Consider the following 21,947-nt stretch of genomic DNA (forward strand, 5'->3'; position numbering starts at 1 on the left):
CGATATCCCTTCGCGCCTACATTTTTCAAATTTGCCGCCTTTTTCTACTGACCAAGTATATGTAAACTTCCGGTGCATATTCATCCATTTTTACCTCTCATTTAAATGAATTTTATGGTAGTGGCAACATTTGAACGATCCTTCTTACGCAAAATCATATTCGATTATATTTAAAATAAATAATATATTAACAACACGATTCTAAAACATGTTTTATTATGATATAAAATATTCACAATTCAGGATATTAAATAGTCGATCAAAATTAAATTATATTTTTATAATTTTGAGAAAAGGAGCGTTTTTAGTGTAGCCATGTTAGGTTGCGTGCGACGCTCAGGGAAAATAACAATGAATAGCAATCAAATATTTATACCGGTTTAAAAATGAAGTGTTTGAAAAAACAATAGAAAAAACACTTTAGAAGTATCTCGAAATATGTATTTAAGATAAGATAAGATAAGATAAGATAAGATAAAAGATAGTTTATTCAAGTAGGCATAATTACAATGCGCTTATGAACGTCAAATAAAGCTTTATTAACAAAGAGTCTATTTACGTTTCGGACGTTTAACGCGTGGGAAAATAACTAAAAAGCTTGCAACACTCCTCGCTAGTAAACGTCATTTTTAATGCTACCCGACCCATTTAAAGAGTCAAGCTTTTCAACAGTAGAAAGAGATGCCGCATATAAATAGCTCAAGAGTAAAAGGGACAAACTTCTTCTGACCCTTGAACTGACAATATTAAATTTGTTCGCATTTAATTTAATCAATTTGCAACGGTTGCTTTGATTTCGTATAACCGTCGAAATTGTAAAACGTTAATTCTTATAAACAAAGTGTGATTTCTCGTATTGCGAGTGTAAAAACGGACATTAATTAAAATGAAGTCTGCCAAATCGAAACAGAAAATTACGCCGGCGCGGAGTAAGCAAAACTTGAACGGCGACCGCGATCCAGTACAAGTTTTCTGTAGATTACGCCCGATGCAACGAGAGTCCGATATCCCGTGTATGAAGATAATTTCACCGACAACAGTGCTCCTAACTCCACCAACAACGGCTTTGAGCTACAGAAATGAGAACAACAAGTCGATGAAATACACTTTCAAAGAAGTTTTCCCCCCTGAAACACCACAGCAGGAAGTCTTCGATAAAGTCGCATATCCGCTCGTAGAAGGCCTAATCAAAGGTAAAAATGGTCTATTATTCACTTACGGCGTCACCGGCAGCGGGAAAACCTTCACAATGACCGGTGAGCCCCATAATTGCGGCATTTTGCCAAGATGTCTGAACATCATATTTAAAACTATAAACGAATGCCAGGCGCATAAATACGTGTTTAAACCTGACAAAATGAACATGTTCGAAATTCAAACTGAGGTGGAAGCCATGTTGGAACGGCAGCAGGAGCTCCATAAGTTCAAAATAGGGAAGAAAAACAACTCAAACCCAGACTTAGCAATGGCTTCTATGGAGGTGACGAAAGTAGAAGGTTTGAATGAAGACAACCAGTATGCCGTGTTTGTTTCATATGTAGAAGTCTACAATAACAGTGTCTTTGATTTACTGGAAGACGGACCGCCGGTCTCAAAGAATTTACCTGCGAAAATCATCAGAGAAGACGCAGCAAAGAACATGTATGTACATGGTGTCACTGAGATTGAGATTAAGTCTGCAGAGGAAGCATTTGACGCATTCTATTTAGGATTGAAACGGAAAAGGATGGCTCATACAACTCTTAATGCGGAATCAAGTCGGAGTCATTCGGTTTTCACCATCAGGCTGGTGCAGGCACCGGTAGACGAGGTAGGTGAGGCTGTAATCCAGAATAAGAAGTTTCTATCCATCAGCCAAATAAGCCTGGTTGATTTAGCCGGCAGCGAAAGAACAAATCGGACGAAAAATACTGGGCAGCGGTTACGAGAGGCTGGCAACATTAACAAGTCGTTAATGACGCTCCGAACGTGTTTAGAAGTTTTACGGGAGAACCAAGCTACAGGGGCTAACAATATGGTACCATACAGGGAGTCCAAGATCACTCACCTGTTTAAAAACTTCTTTGAAGGAGAAGGGCAGGTACGTATGATTGTTTGCGCTAACCCGAGAGCAGAGGACTATGATGAAACGCTCCAAGTTATGAGATTTGCTGAAATGGCTGCAGAAGTAGAGGTAACTAAAGCCCAAATAAACGATGTTGCAGCCTCCATCGGCCTGGTATCTGGCCGGCGTAAGGCTAACAGACTATTTGCAACAGCGAGAGACAATCTAGCTAGACCTGATGCAAAAGAGCTTGAGTTAGACCTAGGTCTAGTCTACAGCTTAGGCCCAGACATCCCAAGCCTAGAACTGAATAGCTCACAAGCTGGCCACATTATTAAAGAACTCATGGCCCATTTAGAAATGAGGTTAGATCGGAGAGAAACATTATTAAAACGGAGCAAAGCTTTGAAAGACGAAAGGTTCAGAGCCGCTCTTATAGACTTAGAGAAAGAGTCTCTGGAAGTAAGAGGAGAGAATTCCGCTTTAAGAGGGCAGCTGGCCGCATCTGAACGTAGAATCAGAGCTTTAGAGGACCGTCTGACAGCTACAGAGAACGAATCTACTTCTAACAAACGAAAACTCAACGAGCTGACCGAATACACAAGCACTCTTAAACGGGAGCTGCAAGAGAAGGAGCTACAGCTCAGCCAGAATAAGCTAGAGAAAGAGAAAATGAAGCGAATCTTAGAAAGGAAATACAATCACAAGATAGCGGCAGAACATGAGCGGGCAAAAGAAATTCATACTGAAAAAGAGAAATTACGGAACGCTATAGAAGATAAAGAGAATCGCTTAAGGATTATAGCTGAAGCGTTAGGCAGAGGTGATAATGAGCCGAAGCATACTGGAGAGTTTGCAGCGCAGACTAGTGTGAGAGAGAGAGACTATACGCCAGGGTCGACACCTAGAGCTTTACCAGCTCATTTACTGACTCCGTTCAGCTCCGTACCCCATACTAGGGAAACTAGAGACACACCAGCATCGTCCCGACGCGGTGTGGCTGTCGCCAACCCTAGGCACCGTCGTTCGCTATCCGCTGACGGTAGAGGTTGGATCGAACACGCTCCTAACAAACTCGTCCCAATGGGTACCGTTATGAAACCTTCCATAGTCAACAGCAAAGTTGTCAACAAGCTAACTACCGTTAAAGACATAGCTAATTCTAAAGCGTCCAAATACTGCCTTATATCCCAAGAGCAAGACACAGATGGGGAACTAGAAACGAAGCTTTATAAAGGTGATGTTGTACCGACTTGTGGCGGAGGCGCTCAAGTTATATTCAACGATGTAGAAATGCTGAAACAGTTCTCTCCGACTCGGGAATCTAAGGAGTCATCAAATACTCAGAGAACATCGGGCTGCGCCAGGCATTCAGGAAAGAGAAGAGAGACGACGCATTCTCCACCGCAAACTCCGTCTAATACTAGCAAGAAACAAAGGGTAGATGATGATTGAATGTGTTGAAATTGTGACAGGCAAGGGACTAAGCCGATTTGTGGTATAGTATAGGTATATCTCATAGTCTAAAAACCATACTTTAAACTAAAGTGTCATTCAATAGAACTTGCTAACTATGTAAACAAACCGCCATACTAAAATTGACACTGAATGTCAATTTACTAGTAACTTTTGTTTACATAGTTAGCAAGTTCTATTGAATGACACTTTATATACATGTATTATATTTATAACGCTTTAAGTAAGTCACGTATTTTAAGTTCAACATCAATAACAATCACTATAGAGGTCTTAATTTTGAAAATGCTTAGCATCGGATATACCCGAGCTACGAGATATATACGAGCAATTCTTGTTTGTTTATTTATTTATTTCGGGGATCTCGGAAACGGCTCTAACGATTTCGATTAAATTTGCTATATGGGGGTTTTCGGGGGCGAAAAATCCCCTTCGGCCGTGTACGTAACCGACCTTTCGTAACTGGTAACGAAGGAAGAAAAAATGATCTTTGTACGATACTGGTTTCGAATAAAGATCATTTTTTTCTCGTACGTAATCAGTCACCATCTTTCGAAGGTGGTTCGTAACCAGTTACATAGTAAGAATTAATTTTCTTCATACGATCCTTCGCCTAGACTAAGTAAGGACTAGATTACATAACGAAACTGACTGACTGACTGACATATGAACGCACAGCCCAAACTGCTAGTTCTAGAGATTCCAAATTTGGCACGTAGGTTCCTTATAAGGTCTAGGGGTGCACTAAGAAAGGATGTTTCAAAATTCACCCCCTAAGGGGGTGAAATGGGGGTTCAAAGTTTGTTTGGGGAAAACCTCATTTTTTAGTAGTCTTAGTACGCCGGCGAAGCCGCGGGAAAAAACTAGTTAATTACAAAGAAAGGCTTAATAGATCTATATTATCATTTAATTATAATTTGGTGCACCTAGTACACTAGCAACTGTATAATGAATTAAAATAATTGCTTGGCGCATAATGTAATGATCCGTTTAAGGGCATAATTTAGTATCGTATTCCCGATTTAGGATCAACTCGTCACACCAAAATTTTGTTCTAACCGGTCATACTGCAGAAAGCAATAATATTTGTTTCAACCCGTCACAAGTAAATTTAGTTCTATTAAGTCACATAGGAATTTTGTAGCTATTGATGATTAAAACATTTTGACTCAGTTACGTATGAGGAATAGATAGTCTTTTTTCGTAATTTCAAATAGAAAATTTCTTCTCTCGTAACTATGGTTACGTACGAAGAAAAAATAATCTTTATTCGAAACCAGTATCGTACAAAGATCATTTTTTCTTCCTTCGTTACCAGTTACGAAAGGTCGGTTACGTACACGGCCGAAGGGGAAAAATCGATCTAGTAAGGTCTTATCTCTGGGAAAACGCTAATTTCTGAGTTTTTATATGTTTTCCTAGCCAAGCTCGGTCTCCCAGATATTTTTTTTAATTTAACGTAATAAAATTGTGTAATGAATGAACGAATGAATGAATGAAATCGTTTATTTCAGGCAACTAGTGGCCCATACATAAATACCTTAAAACTAGCATACATATTAATGTCACTAGTTCCAGTTCCACACATTTGTTATACTTGTTATAAAGCGAAAATACCACAAATCGGCCTACAGCCACCTTGCCCTAAAGAAAAGTGTGTTAAATCTAATTGTGGAAAAATAAAAACATGCTTTTACTTGTTTGTTAAGATTTTCAACCTGTATATTTGAAGCATATTTTGTACATTGTGGTCCTGAGATACCTGACAGATTTTGAAAATATTATTTCTTGTATTTTGGTTTATAAAAAAATAAAAAATTATGTTGATCTCATGTTTCCCTTAGATTGGTTGGAACATAGAACATGAAATAAAGTAGTTACTTTCTTAGTATAAAAAAAAGATATTTTATATCTAGTTATCTAAACAGGATAAATAAATTTAAAAGTATAAAAATTACTGTCTTGGGTGAGACTTGAACTCACGGCCACTGGATCGATACTCCAGCGTCCTGCCATCTGAGCCACCAATAGCGTTCGCAGACGTTTCTGCTTGTTAAAAATTAAAATTAGGATAAATAAGCCTACTTTATTGATTTATTTATTTTAAACTTTATTGCACATAAAAAAGATAGTCTTAATGCCTCATGGCATTGTCTACAAGTCAACCATAGGGCCAAACAGAAAAAGTATCAAAGCTTTAATACTACCTACATATGTTCTTTATAGTGACAATGTTAGGACACAAAAAAACTTATATTTAATCTGTCAGGTTACTTAGAGTCACGGTGTATAACATTTGGAGGAAATCTCAAAACCTGATCAGTACATTTTTAATCTGTGATTACATTTGTATTTTTAATTGTTTTTAAGAACAAAATAGATTTAGTTTTTTACTTAGTTGATTGGGTGATTGTTTTTTTAGTTTAATTAAATTAAAATAATTGATTACATTTGATTTAATCATGATTCTTGTAACTTTTGATTACGGTTTTGATTAAATATATGTGCACAGACGAAACGTTAAAAAATGTATACACAATTATATTCCAAATGTAAAACGAAATATTTAGCTGTATTATGATGTACTTAATTAGGTTAATATTATATTGAAATTTAACTACAGACATTTAGACTGCCAATTTCCATATAAAGTTGACTTTCAAATGTGTTTAGAACGGACAGCAGTCTTTATTATTGCCTTGTCTCTAATTTTATTGACCATTTAGTTAATTTTCAAGCAATACGGTTTTCACATTGGATGCGGATACGCAAGCCTCTGTTGTGCGAGCGGGACATCGCTATATACATGCATAGTGATGTCCCGCTCACGCACCAGAGCAACGTGCGCCAGTGTTATAAGTTATAACTAATTTAGACTATTTTATATAAGAAACCCAATACCCGTTAAACGACTTTGTGAATATTGTAGTTTTATATTAAGTTGTAGCTTTTCTAGCAGTATTTTGTTTGTACGTAGTAGGTATTTTCTTTTGTAAACGAATAAATTACCCTATTCGGTATAATTATAGGTTTTTTTATTACGACTTTGTAAACGTATACCCTGAAAGGAGGTTCCTTTTTTCTAAGATCAATACGTATGTACAGTAAGCTGCAGAGTTAAGTAACCCCCCTCCCCCCCCCTCTGCAAACAAATTTCTATGCAGGGGGAGGGGTCACTACAGCTTACTGTACCTATTGGACGTAGCGTTAAAATGGTCAATATAATATATTAATGTACTAGCGCCATCTTTGGGCGAGTAGCAAGAGTAGGTAATTTTCTCGCTACTCGTAGTCTCGACGGGCGAGTAAAACCGTGGTTCTGCGGCTCTTCGGTACAGCTCGCCAGTATTCTCTATGGTATGAGGTAGAGTTAGAGTATTTTGTGACTTACCCTTATCTTATAACTTCAGGCATGTAATGCGGACTCCGACATAACGTGAGACGCCATGTCGAAATAATAATAAAAATCTCCACTAGATGTCGCTGTAACAACTCACACGTATTTAGTAGACTTACCCTTATAACTTCAGGACAGGAGTAATGCGGACTGCCGCACGACGTTTCTAGCATGGACCCGGCGGGCTGTAGACGCGCCATGCCGAAATAATAATAAAAATCTCCACTAGATGTCGCTGTAACAACTCACACGTATTTAGTAGACTTACCCTTATAACTTCAGGACAGGAGTAATGCGGACTGCCGCACGACGTTTCTAGCATGGACCCGGCGGGCTGTAGACGCGCCATGCCGAAATAATAATAAAAATCTCCACTAGATGTCGCTGTAACAACTCACACGTATTTAGTAGACTTACCCTTATAACTTCAGGACAGGCGTAATGCGGACTCCCACACGACGTTTCTAACATGGAACCGGCGGGCTGTAGAGATGCCATGCCGAAGTCCGCTATCTTGATATTGTTTCGTTCGTCTAGCAATAGGTTCTCGGGTTTTAGGTCTCGGTGGCTGTAACAGAAATATTCATAGACTGAAATTTATGTCTTAAACTAACACGACTAAGACCAGCTGGCCTAGCCAAGGTGACAATCGCTATAGCTATGATGCCTATGACAACGAAACGCTTTGCGTCTCTTTATCACAGTATCACTCTTTCATACTAGTGCGACAGTGACAGTTTAGATCGCTACGAAGCGTAAGCGATTTGCATATTGGCTAAGCGGCTAGGCCTCTAGACTAGGCCGCCCGGGCCCGGCCATGGCGAAACCCGTCCTTAAGCCCCCTTCACACTCGTGCGCGAATCGCGGCTTCGCGTGTGGAGGGGGCTTTATATGCAATCTTTGAAAGGCTAGGCGTCTTTGACAAACTCTAAAGGGCGAGCATTACGTGCTTGGACCTATACGAATTCCTTACGGGAATTCGCTTAGCGAGAGAGATGGTGCTGCCATCTATATAACTAGGAAACAAATAAAATAATTTGAATCCCATCGCGTTCGGCAAAAACCCGGGTAGAACACTAATCTATTAACTATTAATTCTTTCAGAATCGATTTACTCACCATATAGAATGGCTATGACAGAAGTCGAGTGCAGATATGATTTGTCTAAAGAACCTCCGCGCCTCCTTGGGTGTGAGTCGGCCTTTCTTCACGAGGTAGTCGAATAACTCGCCTCCGCTTACATGCTCCAGCACCAGGTACCTGTAACAGATTGATGTTAGCGCCATCTTGTGGTGAGTAGAGAACATTACGCAGTTCTGTAAGTTTTTTGCCAAGGAAAGCGTATGTTGCGTCAGGTTGTGTGCAATTTGTAAAGGAACCTTACGGCACAGAATAAATAATAGTACCTACTAGCTAGGTGCGATATTCTGTTAGCACACTTACGGTGGTGGCGCTTAAGAAAAGTATTAAACTTAAATTTAAAATAGTAGCACTTACAGGTATTTCTTATTTTCATAGACATCAGACAATCCTAGGACATGCGGGTGTTCTATTAATTTCATTATTGCTATTTCTCGCTCCACCTGAAACAAAAACAATTGCAAATTTTAACTTTATCAAAAATATTATAAACAAAAAACCACTTGAATGTTTACTTTTAGTCATTGACATTTTACGGCAAAGTTGTACTTGTACGGTAAACTTATTACAAAGTTTAGGAGAAACATTTGACATTGCGAATGCGGCCCACATTTTTTACGAAAAATGGGCCTTATTTTATCTTGTTGTCGATTTTTTTTGGTCACATTTTATTAATTTTTGTTTAAGATCCCTACCTGTTCTTTACAATACCTATGTCACAGGGTGTCATAAAAATCTTCCTCTAAGTTCGGCAACAAATAAAAATTGGCCTAAAAGTTAAAAACATCGCATAAGTATTTGAATTCAATATTATCTGACAGAAATCCGCTGCAGAATGACCTTAAGCTTTCATGACACCCGTTAAGCCAGTTAGCCATTGATTTTATTAAGCCTTTGCTCGCCAAAACTTATCTTTTCAACGTCAATGACAAATTTAATCCGCTAAGGCGTAGAGAGCGACCTTCGTGCATTTTGTAGATGTAGGGTTTATTTGACGTTCTTAAGCGCATTGTGATATGCCTACTTGAATAAACTATCTTATCTTAGACGGAACTTTCGTAAATACCATCAGTTACGCGGATGACATGGTGTTGCTGAGCCCGTCGATAGACGCCCTTAGGACGCTAGTAAGTGTTTGTGAGCGGTATGCGGAGGCCCAGGGTCTCAAGTACAATGTCTCTAAAAGTGAGCTGCTGGTTTTCAGGGGAAGAACTGTCCAATTAGACGACGAAATGTTACCTCCGGTGAGACTGAATGGCACTCCTCTTAAAGTAGTAAGAGAATTCAAGTACTTGGGACACTGGGTAACCGCATCGCTAAAAGATGACGTAGATGTGGAAAGGGAGCGTAGGGCGTTGGCGGTAAGAAGTAATATGTTGATTCGTAGGTTCGCAAAGTGTACTAGCAACGTTAAAATCACCCTTTTTAAGGCGTACTGTCAGTCATTTTACACTTGCAGCCTATGGATCAACTTTACTCAAAAAACTTACAGCGCCCTACGCGTCCAATATAATAACGCTTTTAGGATGCTGTTGGGGCTGCCGCGCTATTGCAGCGCTAGCGGCATGTTCGCGGAGGCGCGCACAGACGGCTTCCACGCCATCATGCGCAAGCGGGTGGCGTCGCTGGTGCGGCGCGTACGCGGCAGCGCCAACAGTCTACTAGCCACAGTCGCAGACAGGATGGATGGCGCTTTCTGGGAGTACTGAATTAGCCTTCATGCTTGTAATAGTTAAAATTATAGTAATAGATTAGATATATATATATATATATATATATATATAGATACTGTCACTAACATAAAGAAAGAGGTGTGTCAGGATCGTAGAAAGTGGAAATCCGTGGTCTCTGCCTACCCCTCCGGGAAATAGGCGTGATTATATGTATGTATGTATGTATGTATGTATGTCACTAACATAGGTTAAGAGTTATAATAATAAGTTACTAATATTATGGAAACTATTTTCTGAAATAAATAATTATTTAATTTAATTTAATTTATCTTGTAAGTTTACGGTTTAAAATTTATTTTTACATTATAAATACTACGGATATCATTCTATCACATAAAAGATTTTTAGGCCAATAGAGCTGACGAGGCTTACCCGTTGACAGCGACTATTTCCACCATATCCTTCATAGCAGGGATCGGAACCGGTTTTTCGGTAACCATATTTTTCGAATTATTTTATACTCGAAATGTAGGGCTCATTTGTGTTTATAGGTAATGAGTTCGTATTATTAGATTGCACAATTAGAAATGAAATAATTAGCAAAGAACGAAAAAATATCGTTTTCGTTGCCATACAAAAAATACCGGTATCAGATCCCTGCTTCATAGCGCCTAGCGACATCTACCGTAGGATTCATACATTAAACGGTTATGAAACATTGATAATGTGTGTCAAAGGCAGGGGCGTATTTACCCTAGGGCCATCCGGGCCATGGCCCGGGGCGCCAACCCTCAGGGGCGGCATGGGGCGGCAGATGCCGCCCCTAGCGAATTGCATTTTGTTTTTCTTCCATGACTTCTGGGGCGGCGAAACGTGTTGGCCCGGGGCGCCAAATTTCAAAATACGCCCCTTCAAAGGACTGTCTTATTTCAAACATAGACAGGGAGAGTCATACTATCTTTTTCTTACACTAGTACTAGCACCCAAAAGAAAAGGATGAGTATAGTTTTTTTTGTTCCTATTTACTGACAAATTGGTTTGACTATAGTATTGATACGTACTTTCATTAGCACGGATTCGCTAAGCTTCTCCCTATTGATGATCTTAACGGCGACCTTCTTGCCGGTGACGCAGTGCACGCCCAGCTTGACCAGACCTGTAGACAAAATGTTTATTTATTATAGAGTTAAAATAAAAACAATCTTATTAAAACGACGCAGAAGTAGAGTAGAAGATGAGTGCCGCGAAAATACGCTCTTTTGCCGAAGATGTCGACTACGAAATATTTCGCGTTTTGGTAAGAAAACTGATGTATAGAGTTACCACCCTTTCTGTACTTATACCTATTTCTCTATGCTTTTGCTTGTATGGTTTTCTGTATTGTATGAAGGAGCCCTCCATTAAATATGCATGGATCGACACGCACCTGGCCGGTTTTTTTTAAATCACTCCATTTCACGGCTAGTCTGAAGATGAGAGCTTTATCTAGGGCTCTAGGGCAATAGATGCTGTCAGCTCTGTACACAAACTCCAAGGAATCCAGCCTACATTTATAATTCCATTCATGCTATGTGAGAAATTCTGCATATTCCTCGGAGCCTTACGGCACTAGTTTAGTAAACTCGTATTTCGCATTGTTAAAATTAAAAAGCGTTTTTTATTTTGTTGTCGATTTGTTTATTTCGTCAGATTTAGATAAAATTTGGTAAGTTTGAGACAAAAAAATGTATGTAGGTAATTAAATTTCTGTTGAGTTAGAAGAAGTCTCAGAGGAAGATTATTTGGACATACTTGTACGGTGAAATAACGATTAAATATTTTACAGAATAGGGAACATCTACTTACATAAATTGAATCGAAATCTGCCAAAAATAAATCGACAGCACAACAAAATATTGACCCAGATACGACAATTTCAAAGTAACCATTGAAATGTTGGGTGTATTGGCACCAATATTTGCGATGTTTGTAGTGACTGGCTCAGTCGTGCAAACCTTTGCCAATTTATACTTTAATTGGTTTTTTAGCTCTTATGAAGTGGTGACGTGACGGTGTGAGGTAAAAAGTTAACGATGAAACATATTGAAGCCTAGAGCAATATGAAAGCTTTGAAAATTTAAAATAATTCTTACGGTTAACTATTTTTGTTCTTCGACTTAGTTTAAATGCAGGTAATTTTACAGAATATTTTAAATATTTATGAGTACCTACACCTACTTAGCCGCTGCCATTCAATCGTAAAAAAAACATTAATTCATTCATCATCATCATTTAAAAAAAGCTCTTATTTTATAAAGAAATTCTGAAATAACATTTACATTCAACATACAAGGTGTAGGTAGGTAACAAAAATAGTGGGGATATTCGGTATCGTTATCTGATCCGCGAAAAAGTAGAATAAAAACAATATTGACGCAAAAAAAAATTCTATAGGGCAGAACGTCTAAAGATGGCCAACCCTCCATAATAAGCCCACGATTTTTTCGTGACAATTTTTTTTAAATGTTTTTCCTAATCAGGAACGCGATATCGAATACACCTTGTTATCTATGTCTGGCGGTCTAGCATAAGTTGCGTTCTCGCGCGCGAGTCCATACTTGAAGTCGCGCGTCGCGCTTGATGTATGAAGTCGCGCGACGCAACTCATGCTAGTCGACCGCCTGGTAATATTTTTTTTTACAAAGAAATTAGATCGAGGAAGTTTTACATACAAACATTCTAATACTCGCTTGCTTTTTGTATACCTACCAATTTACCCGAGAGGCGAGACAAGGCCCATATTTGACATGTTTTAAATGTAATTATCTGTTTATGTTTTAATTTAATTTAATCATATTATATTATGTAGCTCTAATCCCATATGGAAATATTTTCTGGAATAAACTAATTTCATTCATTCATTTATTCGTAAAATTTTTGGGAACGAAAAATTACCATACCGATATTTGGTGTCAAACTGTATAACCGTGACGAATTGCATAAGAAAGGCTTTTTCCCAGCAGTGGGACGCAAAATAGTCTACAGAAAGAGCAAACAAAACAAAGTTACAACATTGAATAAATTGGTCCATATTATTGGAAAAAGGAAAATTGTCTGGACAACGGTGACCCACATACATTCAACCAACGGAAGTGTTTCTATTCGCGCCGTTCTGACGTTTCGCTAACATTTTCAATATTGTATTTTGTTGACTTTTCCCTTATTGGTAAACGGCTTTAATGGCAATATTGCTATGATGTACTTGTAGTATAAATGTATGAAAAATTTAATAATTAAATTATCGGTAAGTAATTAATTATTCGACAAATTAATAAATGGAACAGTTTCATTCAAACATCCCAACCCCAACGTATTTTTCTTTTTAGGGGTCCGTACCTTAAAAGGAAAAAACGGAACCCTTATAAATAGGATCATTCGTGCGTCTGTCTGTCTGTCCGACCATTATCTCCGAAACTACTGGGTCCAAAATTTTGAAAAAAAAATACACAAAATAGTTCTTTAACTATAGATGACAGGAAAACCTATTAGAAATGTGCAGTCGTGCAGCGTGAGTCGGACTTAATGTACCCTTGGAACGCGAGTCCGACTCGCATTTTGCCGGTTTTTTTAGAAGTTTAGCATGTAACATTTAAGTAATAAAAATATCGCAAATACATTCGATGATATTTTAAATTAAGCCCAACCAAATGAGACTTGAAGGTAACTTTACTGTCATAGGGATCATCATCTGGGGCCTTATTCGACAAGCGACGTTTGAAAGACGTATCGTGTTGAACTTCCGTTGAATCTGAACAATCCTGTGTCAAAATTTGACATTAGCAATCCACAGTGACAACCAGACTAAACCATTATAAACCTTAAAGTAGTAATAAAACAAAGTTGATATTTGTTGAATTATTGATTGTACCAAATGATATTATCCGCACTTGATGAACATGCGATTCATTCAACTGTTGAATTGAAGTGGACGCGAAATCTGACAGTTGTACATGTCGAATAGGGGCCCTGATGTGAGAGTCAAGGTCAATGTGGCTAATTCCGTCATAAGGGCTACTTATTTCGTCCATACCTAATCGTTTTTCTCGTACAACGAACAAAAATGCTAAATTCATCGACAAAGCAACGATTGCTTTTAGTTTCAGCAATCAAAAGCAAATGGTTTCTTTTCCTACGATTGAAAATCAAAGAAATATACGCTCGTGGACGGAACAGCTATGACGGAATTAACCAAATTGACCCTTATTATTAATTGCGAGCTTCTGCAGCCCTCTTAAAGAGGTCATAAACCAAAAACTCACCGGTCTGCCCCTTTCCCAGGGTCTTCTCCAATCGAAAGGGCCCCACATACTGGTAGGCCTCCGTCGTGGTCTCCATGATGGCGGTCAGAGCCTCATGGCGTCTGCGGGTTGCTTTTTAATCTTGTCATAACTGTTTTATCACTGGAAGTTTACGTTTAGTTAAAGGTTTAACGTTTTAGCGCAAAATAAAAAGTCAGTGCCTTTATAATTATAACTCATTAAAGTATTTGAAACGATTTGTATTTTTATGTTGATTTTATTTTAATTTCAATAAAATTTGATGTAGGTACTTATTGGTTAGAGTTCCCTATTCTGTAAAATACAAGCGGATTTTCATGAATCATTTTTCTAGAGTTAGTAAAAAAATATAGATTATATGGTATTTTCGTAACCCAATTGAAACTATAATACATTTGTGATTTCGTAATTTTCCCATCCATAATGGGAAATTGAATCCAAAAACGAAAAAAAAATACAAAATTAATAATCGGCCCATTTACTTACAGAAACTAAAAGTTGTTTCCTTGAAATTGATTTTTTTTTGTTATTGAAATTTACAGTTACGGTACACATCAGTGGCAGCGTGTCCATAAAAGCCGACTCCCACCGGCTTACCCGTTTTGGGGTCGTCCAAAACAGGCGGGTCTGGTACACGTCAATACCTACTCTTTTATAGGGCAATTTAAATAAAATAATATTAACTTTACTTGTAACTAACAATGTAACAAGTAATATCATAAAATCTGCTTCTATCTTAACAAGTTTGTGACATAAGGTTTCCTAAATCACATCACTAAGCCTCTACCATCAGTTGCCAGAGTATTTCTCACTTACTTTATGTGAATAAACGTGCCTCATGTCACGTTTTACGTTTCTTTACGGTCTAATGTGCCTAACTTCACTCCACTAGAAACGATGCTGTCCCTTTCTAAGTATACTAAAAAACAGTACAAGAATTATATCGGAGCATTGTACAGCGCCCAGAACCTAAAGAACTAAATATCAAAGTAACCTACCGAAAACATCGAAGTTTGCAAATTGCTGGCATCTTTCTCTGTCAGTCTAATTACTCCTTAATTAGAGTAAAAGAGAAGCATGCCCGCATATTGCGAACTGTGAAATGTTTTAGCTGTTTCTATGGTTTCTAATAGGGTGATCAAAAACATAAATGTGAAATGAGAGCCAAGTCCAATATTTAGAATATGCCTCGGTGTTGATTTTGCGGAAAAAAGAATTGATATCTAGGTATATGGGTGCCGAGTTCTAGTTCGCTTGTGATGTAATTAAATTTCAGGATTTTACTTGACTAGTTTTTACGTACACGCTATATTATATTTGTCTATGTTACTTGTCTAAGAATTTAGTTTGTTGGTATAAAAACTAGACAAGACAAATTCTGAACTTTAATTTCATCCCAAGCGAACTAGGACTTGCACCCAGGGTAATTCGCCAGTGACTGGCCAGCTGGCCACCTTAAACTAATGATGAATTCTATTCACCTATAAACAGAATTCAATTTAGTAGTTTCAATAACTGATGGTCAGCTTGCAATAACTGGCCACCTAATACTAAAATGAATTCTGTTTATACGTGAATATAATTCATTTTTAGTTTAGGGCCAGTAACTGGCAAATTACCCCGTATAGGTATAGATTTCAATTCGTTTTCCGGCGAAGTCAACAACGACGCATATTTTTTATAAGTACCTAGTATTGAACTTGACTTTCATTTAAAATTTATGTTTTTAATGCGATATCATTACTTTTTGTACAGAAATTATTAGTATTCATCATAGTTGATTTCGAAACTAACATTTATTTCTATTTAACAATTATTTCTAGTTAATATAACACATTAGCCGCTGAGTCGCCAGTTCTCTTTTAAACTTGGCTTGACACGCTACCCGCCATTCTTGAATTTGTGCGAGCTATTTTGTCACTTTTTACAGATTCAACCTTCATTCTACAATTTTTAAAGATTTGACGTTGCCATAGTTACGAAAATATTAAACATATCAATGTTAGTAAACAATGTATAAACAGTGCTGTGTTCAAGAAAAAAATGCAAAATAATATATGATAAATACGTAAACACCATTAATAATCGTGTTAGAATTATACCTTTGCGTGTTAAAAAATATGAAGCAAATTATACAGGCTACTTTTGGCTACATAAATAAGATTATTATGTACTTATGTTGAAAATAGTACACACATGAGAAGAAATCTGTATTAAAATAGGTATGTATATATGTTAGGTCTTGCCCTGGCCTCGCTTTGTGTAGGTTGCTGTACATGCCGGCGTACTAAGTAAGTAACATTATACGGCCTTAACAGCGATCTAAATTTTATGGTACCTAAATGATCTCGATCTTAGCACTTTCAGTGCCAAGCGCCCCTTCCCAATACAAAATGAACCCACTCAGCCGGTTTTTGGGCAGTGAATGTGTTAAACCTTATTTTAATTTTCAGATTGTGAACTACCAGCAAAAAATGTTAAGTTTTATATTTCCTGTTGCCAAACTGACGAGACATGAAACATCATCACCACACACATGAAACATCGAACTGAACTTGAACATCGGGAAATAATATATAGGTACAGAAAAATAAATAAACTCACAGAACATTTGTATGTTTTATTTTATTTAAGATATAAAATAAATAGGTAATAATATAAAAAATACGTAGGAACTCTCTCTGTGTACATATAAACAATAGGTCTTGCAGTAAATATGTATATTGTGTTACTATGTGGTATGTGCACCCGGCAACAACAACACAACATGCCTATGTAATGTACCGCTCCTTGACATCATCATCTTCCTCGCGTTGTTATCCCGGCATTTAGCCACTTGCCAACTAATCACTTCTACAATGCATACAACAATGAACGATCTGCTTGCACGCATGTACCGCTGGATGCCATCCGGGTTTGTATGGAAATGTTGTTTTCAATCATAGGTTCATGCCTAAAAGCAAAAACTGCTCGTATGTAGTGTGATCTTTGCAAATGTACTTAACTAAACAGCAGAAATAGGAGTAAATATAACTCATTACCTTTGTATCAAATCAGCCTTTTTTCGAGCTACTAATTGATTTATTCCGTATAGTTTTGCCTGGAGTTCACGTACTGATATAAATAAATACATACTACGTTGAAAATTGCAAAGATAATCGTGAAAAATATGTTTATTTGTTGTGTTTACAAGTTGACAGAAATGTAACGTCGAAAACGCACGTATTTTTCGATGACATCTGTCACGTTTATTCGCGTAAACGGCGTAAAGTAATTAACTTGTATAATTCTGGCTCAGTTTTCTTTACATAGTTAGAAAGAGAGCGTTTTAGGTGTGAAGTTAGGCATGGATAGAAAACTTACGTAAAAACGTTAGGAACTCATGGTACCAGTTGAAATTTTTAGTTCTTTAAGTGACCGGTAGAGGCACTGTACAAATACTCCATACATTTTCCTTAACGTTCTCACTATCGACTGTCATTTACGGAACTCATGGTAGTGCTTCAGGTGATTGATAGATATGTTACGTGAGTTACGTGACCTAACGTCTTATGAATACGATAATAATCGTTATCAGATAGCAATTTTCTCCTCCATAACTTCAATTCGTAGGAGCTAGACTAGTTGGCACGCTTCCAATGTTACTGGGTATGCAGGCTCTTTAGGGTATTAACTGTCTTTGTACGGAGACTTGCTAAGTACTTGTATTTGCCAAGCGAGGTAATTTAGTTTAACACATTAACTGCCAGCGACTCGCTAGGGGATTTCACTGTTCGTAGGCGCTTTTCGCTACATACGGTTTTTCCCGTGTTATCGGCTACGCTCGTAGCGCGTAGCTCGCGCTGGCACTGAATGTGTTAAGGTGCATAGATTAAGTAGTTTAAGAAAATTGTGTACGCTGCGAAAATATGCGTTTAGAGTCCGTCTAAGTTAACTTTGTACCGAATTGAATAGAACAAAGTGTAAACGTCAAATAATAAATAAATAATAAATAAATATGTATGTATGTCTAATTATGTATGTATGTATGTCACTTTATTGCACATAAACAGGTTTACATAAAACGGACAAAAACAAAACAAAAATAAGAATGTTATGTACAAAGGCGAACTTATAGGACAATAAGAATACTTATAGGAATATTATAAGACATTATTACACAAATTGACTAAGCCCCACGGTAAGCTCAAGAAAGCTTGTGTTGTGGGTACTCGGACAACGATATATATAATATACAAATACTTAAATACATAGAAAACAACCATGACTCAGGAACAAATATCTGTGCTCATCACACAAGTAAATGCCCTTACTGGGATTCGAACCCAGGACCGCGGCTTCACAGGCAGGGTCACTACCCACTAGGCCAGACCGGTCGTCAAATAAATGTATAACTTTGATTATGTCATACCATACGACGCCAAATAACGAAATAACCCAATGTCCAAAGTGCCTCGCAGCATCTAAAGGTAACGGAATCTTAATACAAGGCCTATAGGGGATCTTTTTATTTAAAAAATATTAATCATCAAATTGGTATCGTATTTATCAAATCTGAATTCGGGTTAATATGTAATTGCTAAGCTTGCTACAAACGCTACGCTTTCGTAGCATTTTCGTGTGTTTTGAATATTAGTTTAAATTTAAACTTTTAGACACATTATTTCCAGTCATCCGGTTCGAAGGATCATTGCAACTGATGATTATTTTATAACACTGATATTACCGTACGTTTATAAACACGTTCTTATAATATAACTTCGTATTGTAGTATTACATAAGCACACAATTAGATAAATTACAAATTTGATTAGGTATTTATATTTACAGTCAAAGAGATTTGCACTTGTAAATGCGTAAATACACTGTCATTTTAAATGCTTATATTTTCTACATATGTCGAAAATATTTCGTCGTCAAACCTATTGTTATAAAATGATGTTCAAAATACAACATATAGTTACCCAAAATTTTTATTGAAAAGGTAAAACTATATTATGAATAAGATATGCTTCAAACATATGAACAGCAAACGCTAGTAATAGTTCTATTACCTTTTGGCGACAGGTGCTTGGAATTGCTTGAAAGGTTAGATTGATTTATCCAATAGCATTTTTTTCCTCTTATTTACAATAATATTTTTGTTTGAATATAATTATTTAATCTGGAGATAAATGTATGTGTATAGGAATTAGTAAATGTAATCTTGAGTTATTCATTCGATATCCTTGCAAGACATACGCAAAACCATAGATAGTGCGATTACAAAGTTAAAAATAGAACCACCCACGTCTAGCTTTAGATTGAACTATCGATCGAGAATTGGTGCCTAATATTTTTAGTCGCAATAACTAAACAGTAATAACTAAATTTTGATTTGTATTTTGAATTTGATATAAACATGTCGTCTATTAAAAGTATGTTTTTGTTATTTTTTTTATAATTTTATACCTGCATTTAATTAGAAAAATAAATATTTAATCCAATTAGAATGCGTTTATGATTGATTTTTAAACTGCATTTTTTCTAATTTATCTTTAATTGTAAAGGCACTGATATTTCTATTATGCTTCGATTTTTTTGTTATATATTTGATTGAAACACTTCGTTGCACTTACTATAAATAAATTACACTACATATATACGTATATGTACACTGTAATAACACAGTCCGCATTCACGGGACGTCACCAGAAAATCAATATCTGTTTTCACTATAGTCCGTTTTAAAAACTAATTTAACAACACCCGCGAACGATCGAACGCGACGTTCCGTCAAAGACATTTCACTTGATATTTTTTTTATTAAAAAACTTATGTGTGTTACATAATTATTGTGAATTTGGTGTGTTTTCGGTGCGGCACGGAGCGCGCGGGCCGAGGGGGCTCGGGGAGGCTCGGGAGCGATCGGCCGAGGGTGAAGAGTGAGTCATTAGCCTCGCAGGGGTGGTTTTGCGTTTCGTTTCACGCATTTTATTTTAACACAAACTATTTAATTTGTTTTTGTTTTGGTGCAGTAGTAGTAATTAATAAACATATTGTATATGTAAAGCAACCATATATTTTTTTATAAAATTATGATAAATTAAATATGTGCTTGCAATTCATTACAATACAAATACTCTTTATTGCACACATCAATAAAAGAAACTTACTAAGCAAAGTCACTTACCACATTTGATACTTATAAAAAATAAAACGTTCTTTATAATTTATTATCATTTTATTTAAACTTTATAATATCGATTATTTATATGTCGGAGCGAGACACCAGAAAGACGTATTGCAGCATTGCAGTTCATAGTTAGACGCCTGTATAAAATCGATTAGCAATGTTTGGCGTATTGTTGAACTAAATGACAGGTAGAAGGCTTTGGAACGTCAAGATGACGTAGTATCTTGAGTGAACGTAGGCACGAGCAGGCATTTTTGTCGTTATGTTGGTAGACTGGTCAGGCAGGTTTACCAACTTGAATTGGAGGGGGGAACGGTTGGCTCCGCCGCTGGGACTGGCTTCCTTCTTCTTGATCGGATCGCGCTAGAGATCGGACGTTAGCCAAGCTCGTGCCTAATTCGCTACGTTCCTGAAGGCTTACACCTGAAGGATTATTCTGAAAGCTTATAGATTCTCACGTTGTTTAACCGTTTAGCTAAATGTTTTATTCCAAGTGTTATTTTGATTTCTTATGTGCCATTAGAAGCTTACTTTTGTAAAATAAAGAAACTATGTGTTGTTTTGAAAAGATGTGTCCCGCCGAGTTTGTTGCCGGGTTAAATCTTCTCGGGTCAGAGGTGTAGGGTTGGAACCGGTTTAGTTTGACTTAAATAAAGATTTGAACGATTTCATGTGATCTTTTTATTTTTATTGAATTCCGATTCCATCGTAAGATCGTTTAGTTATTTTTATTATTTAGTACTCAAATAATAGTAGGCACTAGTATGGTTAATGAGTCCGAATGTTTATTTCATGCGTAGGTAGCATACCTACTATTTTGGCTGTGAAGTAATACATCTAGGTACTACCCCCACGCGCCCACCGCCATCGGGACCATCCGTCGCCGACATCAGAAGTGGGATAGATGCGGAGTTTCATGTATTGCTTACACAGTCACCTGGGAGCGTGGTGTATTTCTGGTGACCTACATTCCATAATCTGGACACTTTGTAATGGTAAGCTCACGTGTCTAACCTTGATTGAATGGTGAGTGTAATTCATTGTTATTTGGTGAGAATTATTGTGAAATTGTGAATTATGATTGAGGCAGTCGAGCATAGCGGGCGGTCGTTACGTGACGTCATCTCTGGTATCGCCGCGTTTCTTTACAATTAATTTTTGTAATCCATTTAGATCGAAGTGATCTTAAGTTATTTTGATGTGAAATCCATATTGTTAATTAAAATCAAATATTGGCTGTCGCGACGTGATATTATTTCATCGCTCACTTGTGAATCTACCCTCAATAATTGATTTGAAAATACAATTAATTTTTAAAATCCGTTGAAATCTAAGTGATCTTAATTTATTTTGATGTGAAATCCATATTGTTAATTGAAATCAAATATTGGCTGTCGCGACGTGATATTATTTCATCGCTCACTTGTGCATCTACCCTCGAAAAATATTTTTTTTCATAAAAATACAATGCACCGTTAGAAATTGATCCTGCTGATTTGCCAATGCAAGCATTATGTAATCTTTACCCTGTAATGTTTAGTAATTAATAAAATTGCGACAAATTATTGCTCGTAATGCCGTGATAGATCACAAATCGTGCATACTATGGAAACATGAGCTACGCATATGAAAATTAATGTTACAGTGTCCTGCAGCCAGAGCCGAGCGAACTTGCAGACACCATTACGCCCGTGACACAGAAGCAGCTGTGCAGTATCTTCTGTGC

At 37.1% G+C, this 21,947-nt stretch overlaps 2 protein-coding genes across 2 annotated transcripts in view; one reads left to right on the plus strand and one right to left on the minus strand.

Moving 5' to 3' along the window:
* LOC134660510 (serine/threonine-protein kinase BRSK2) overlaps positions 1–20,045 on the minus strand; it is a 56,130-nt gene extending 36,085 nt beyond the window's left edge. Inside the window, exons 1-6 of the mRNA XM_063516282.1 lie at positions 19,665–20,045; positions 14,029–14,169; positions 10,792–10,886; positions 8,415–8,500; positions 8,037–8,177; positions 7,335–7,485 (exon numbers count right to left, since the gene is read on the minus strand). Coding sequence (XP_063372352.1) covers positions 7,335–7,485; positions 8,037–8,177; positions 8,415–8,500; positions 10,792–10,886; positions 14,029–14,104 — 549 coding nt within the window. The 5' untranslated portion in view covers positions 14,105–14,169; positions 19,665–20,045. The remainder of the gene's footprint in view (positions 1–7,334; positions 7,486–8,036; positions 8,178–8,414; positions 8,501–10,791; positions 10,887–14,028; positions 14,170–19,664) is intronic.
* Positions 675–3,582, plus strand: LOC134660360 (kinesin-like protein KIF23). The gene has a single exon (XM_063516091.1). The coding sequence runs from the start codon at positions 887–889 to the stop codon at positions 3,497–3,499; it is 2,613 nt and encodes an 870-aa protein (XP_063372161.1). The 5' UTR covers positions 675–886; the 3' UTR covers positions 3,500–3,582.
* Positions 20,046–21,947: the final 1,902 nt, after the last annotated feature.

This window comes from Cydia amplana, chromosome 27 (genome assembly GCF_948474715.1).
Source record: "Cydia amplana chromosome 27, ilCydAmpl1.1, whole genome shotgun sequence".
NCBI lineage: Eukaryota > Metazoa > Arthropoda > Insecta > Lepidoptera > Tortricidae > Cydia > Cydia amplana.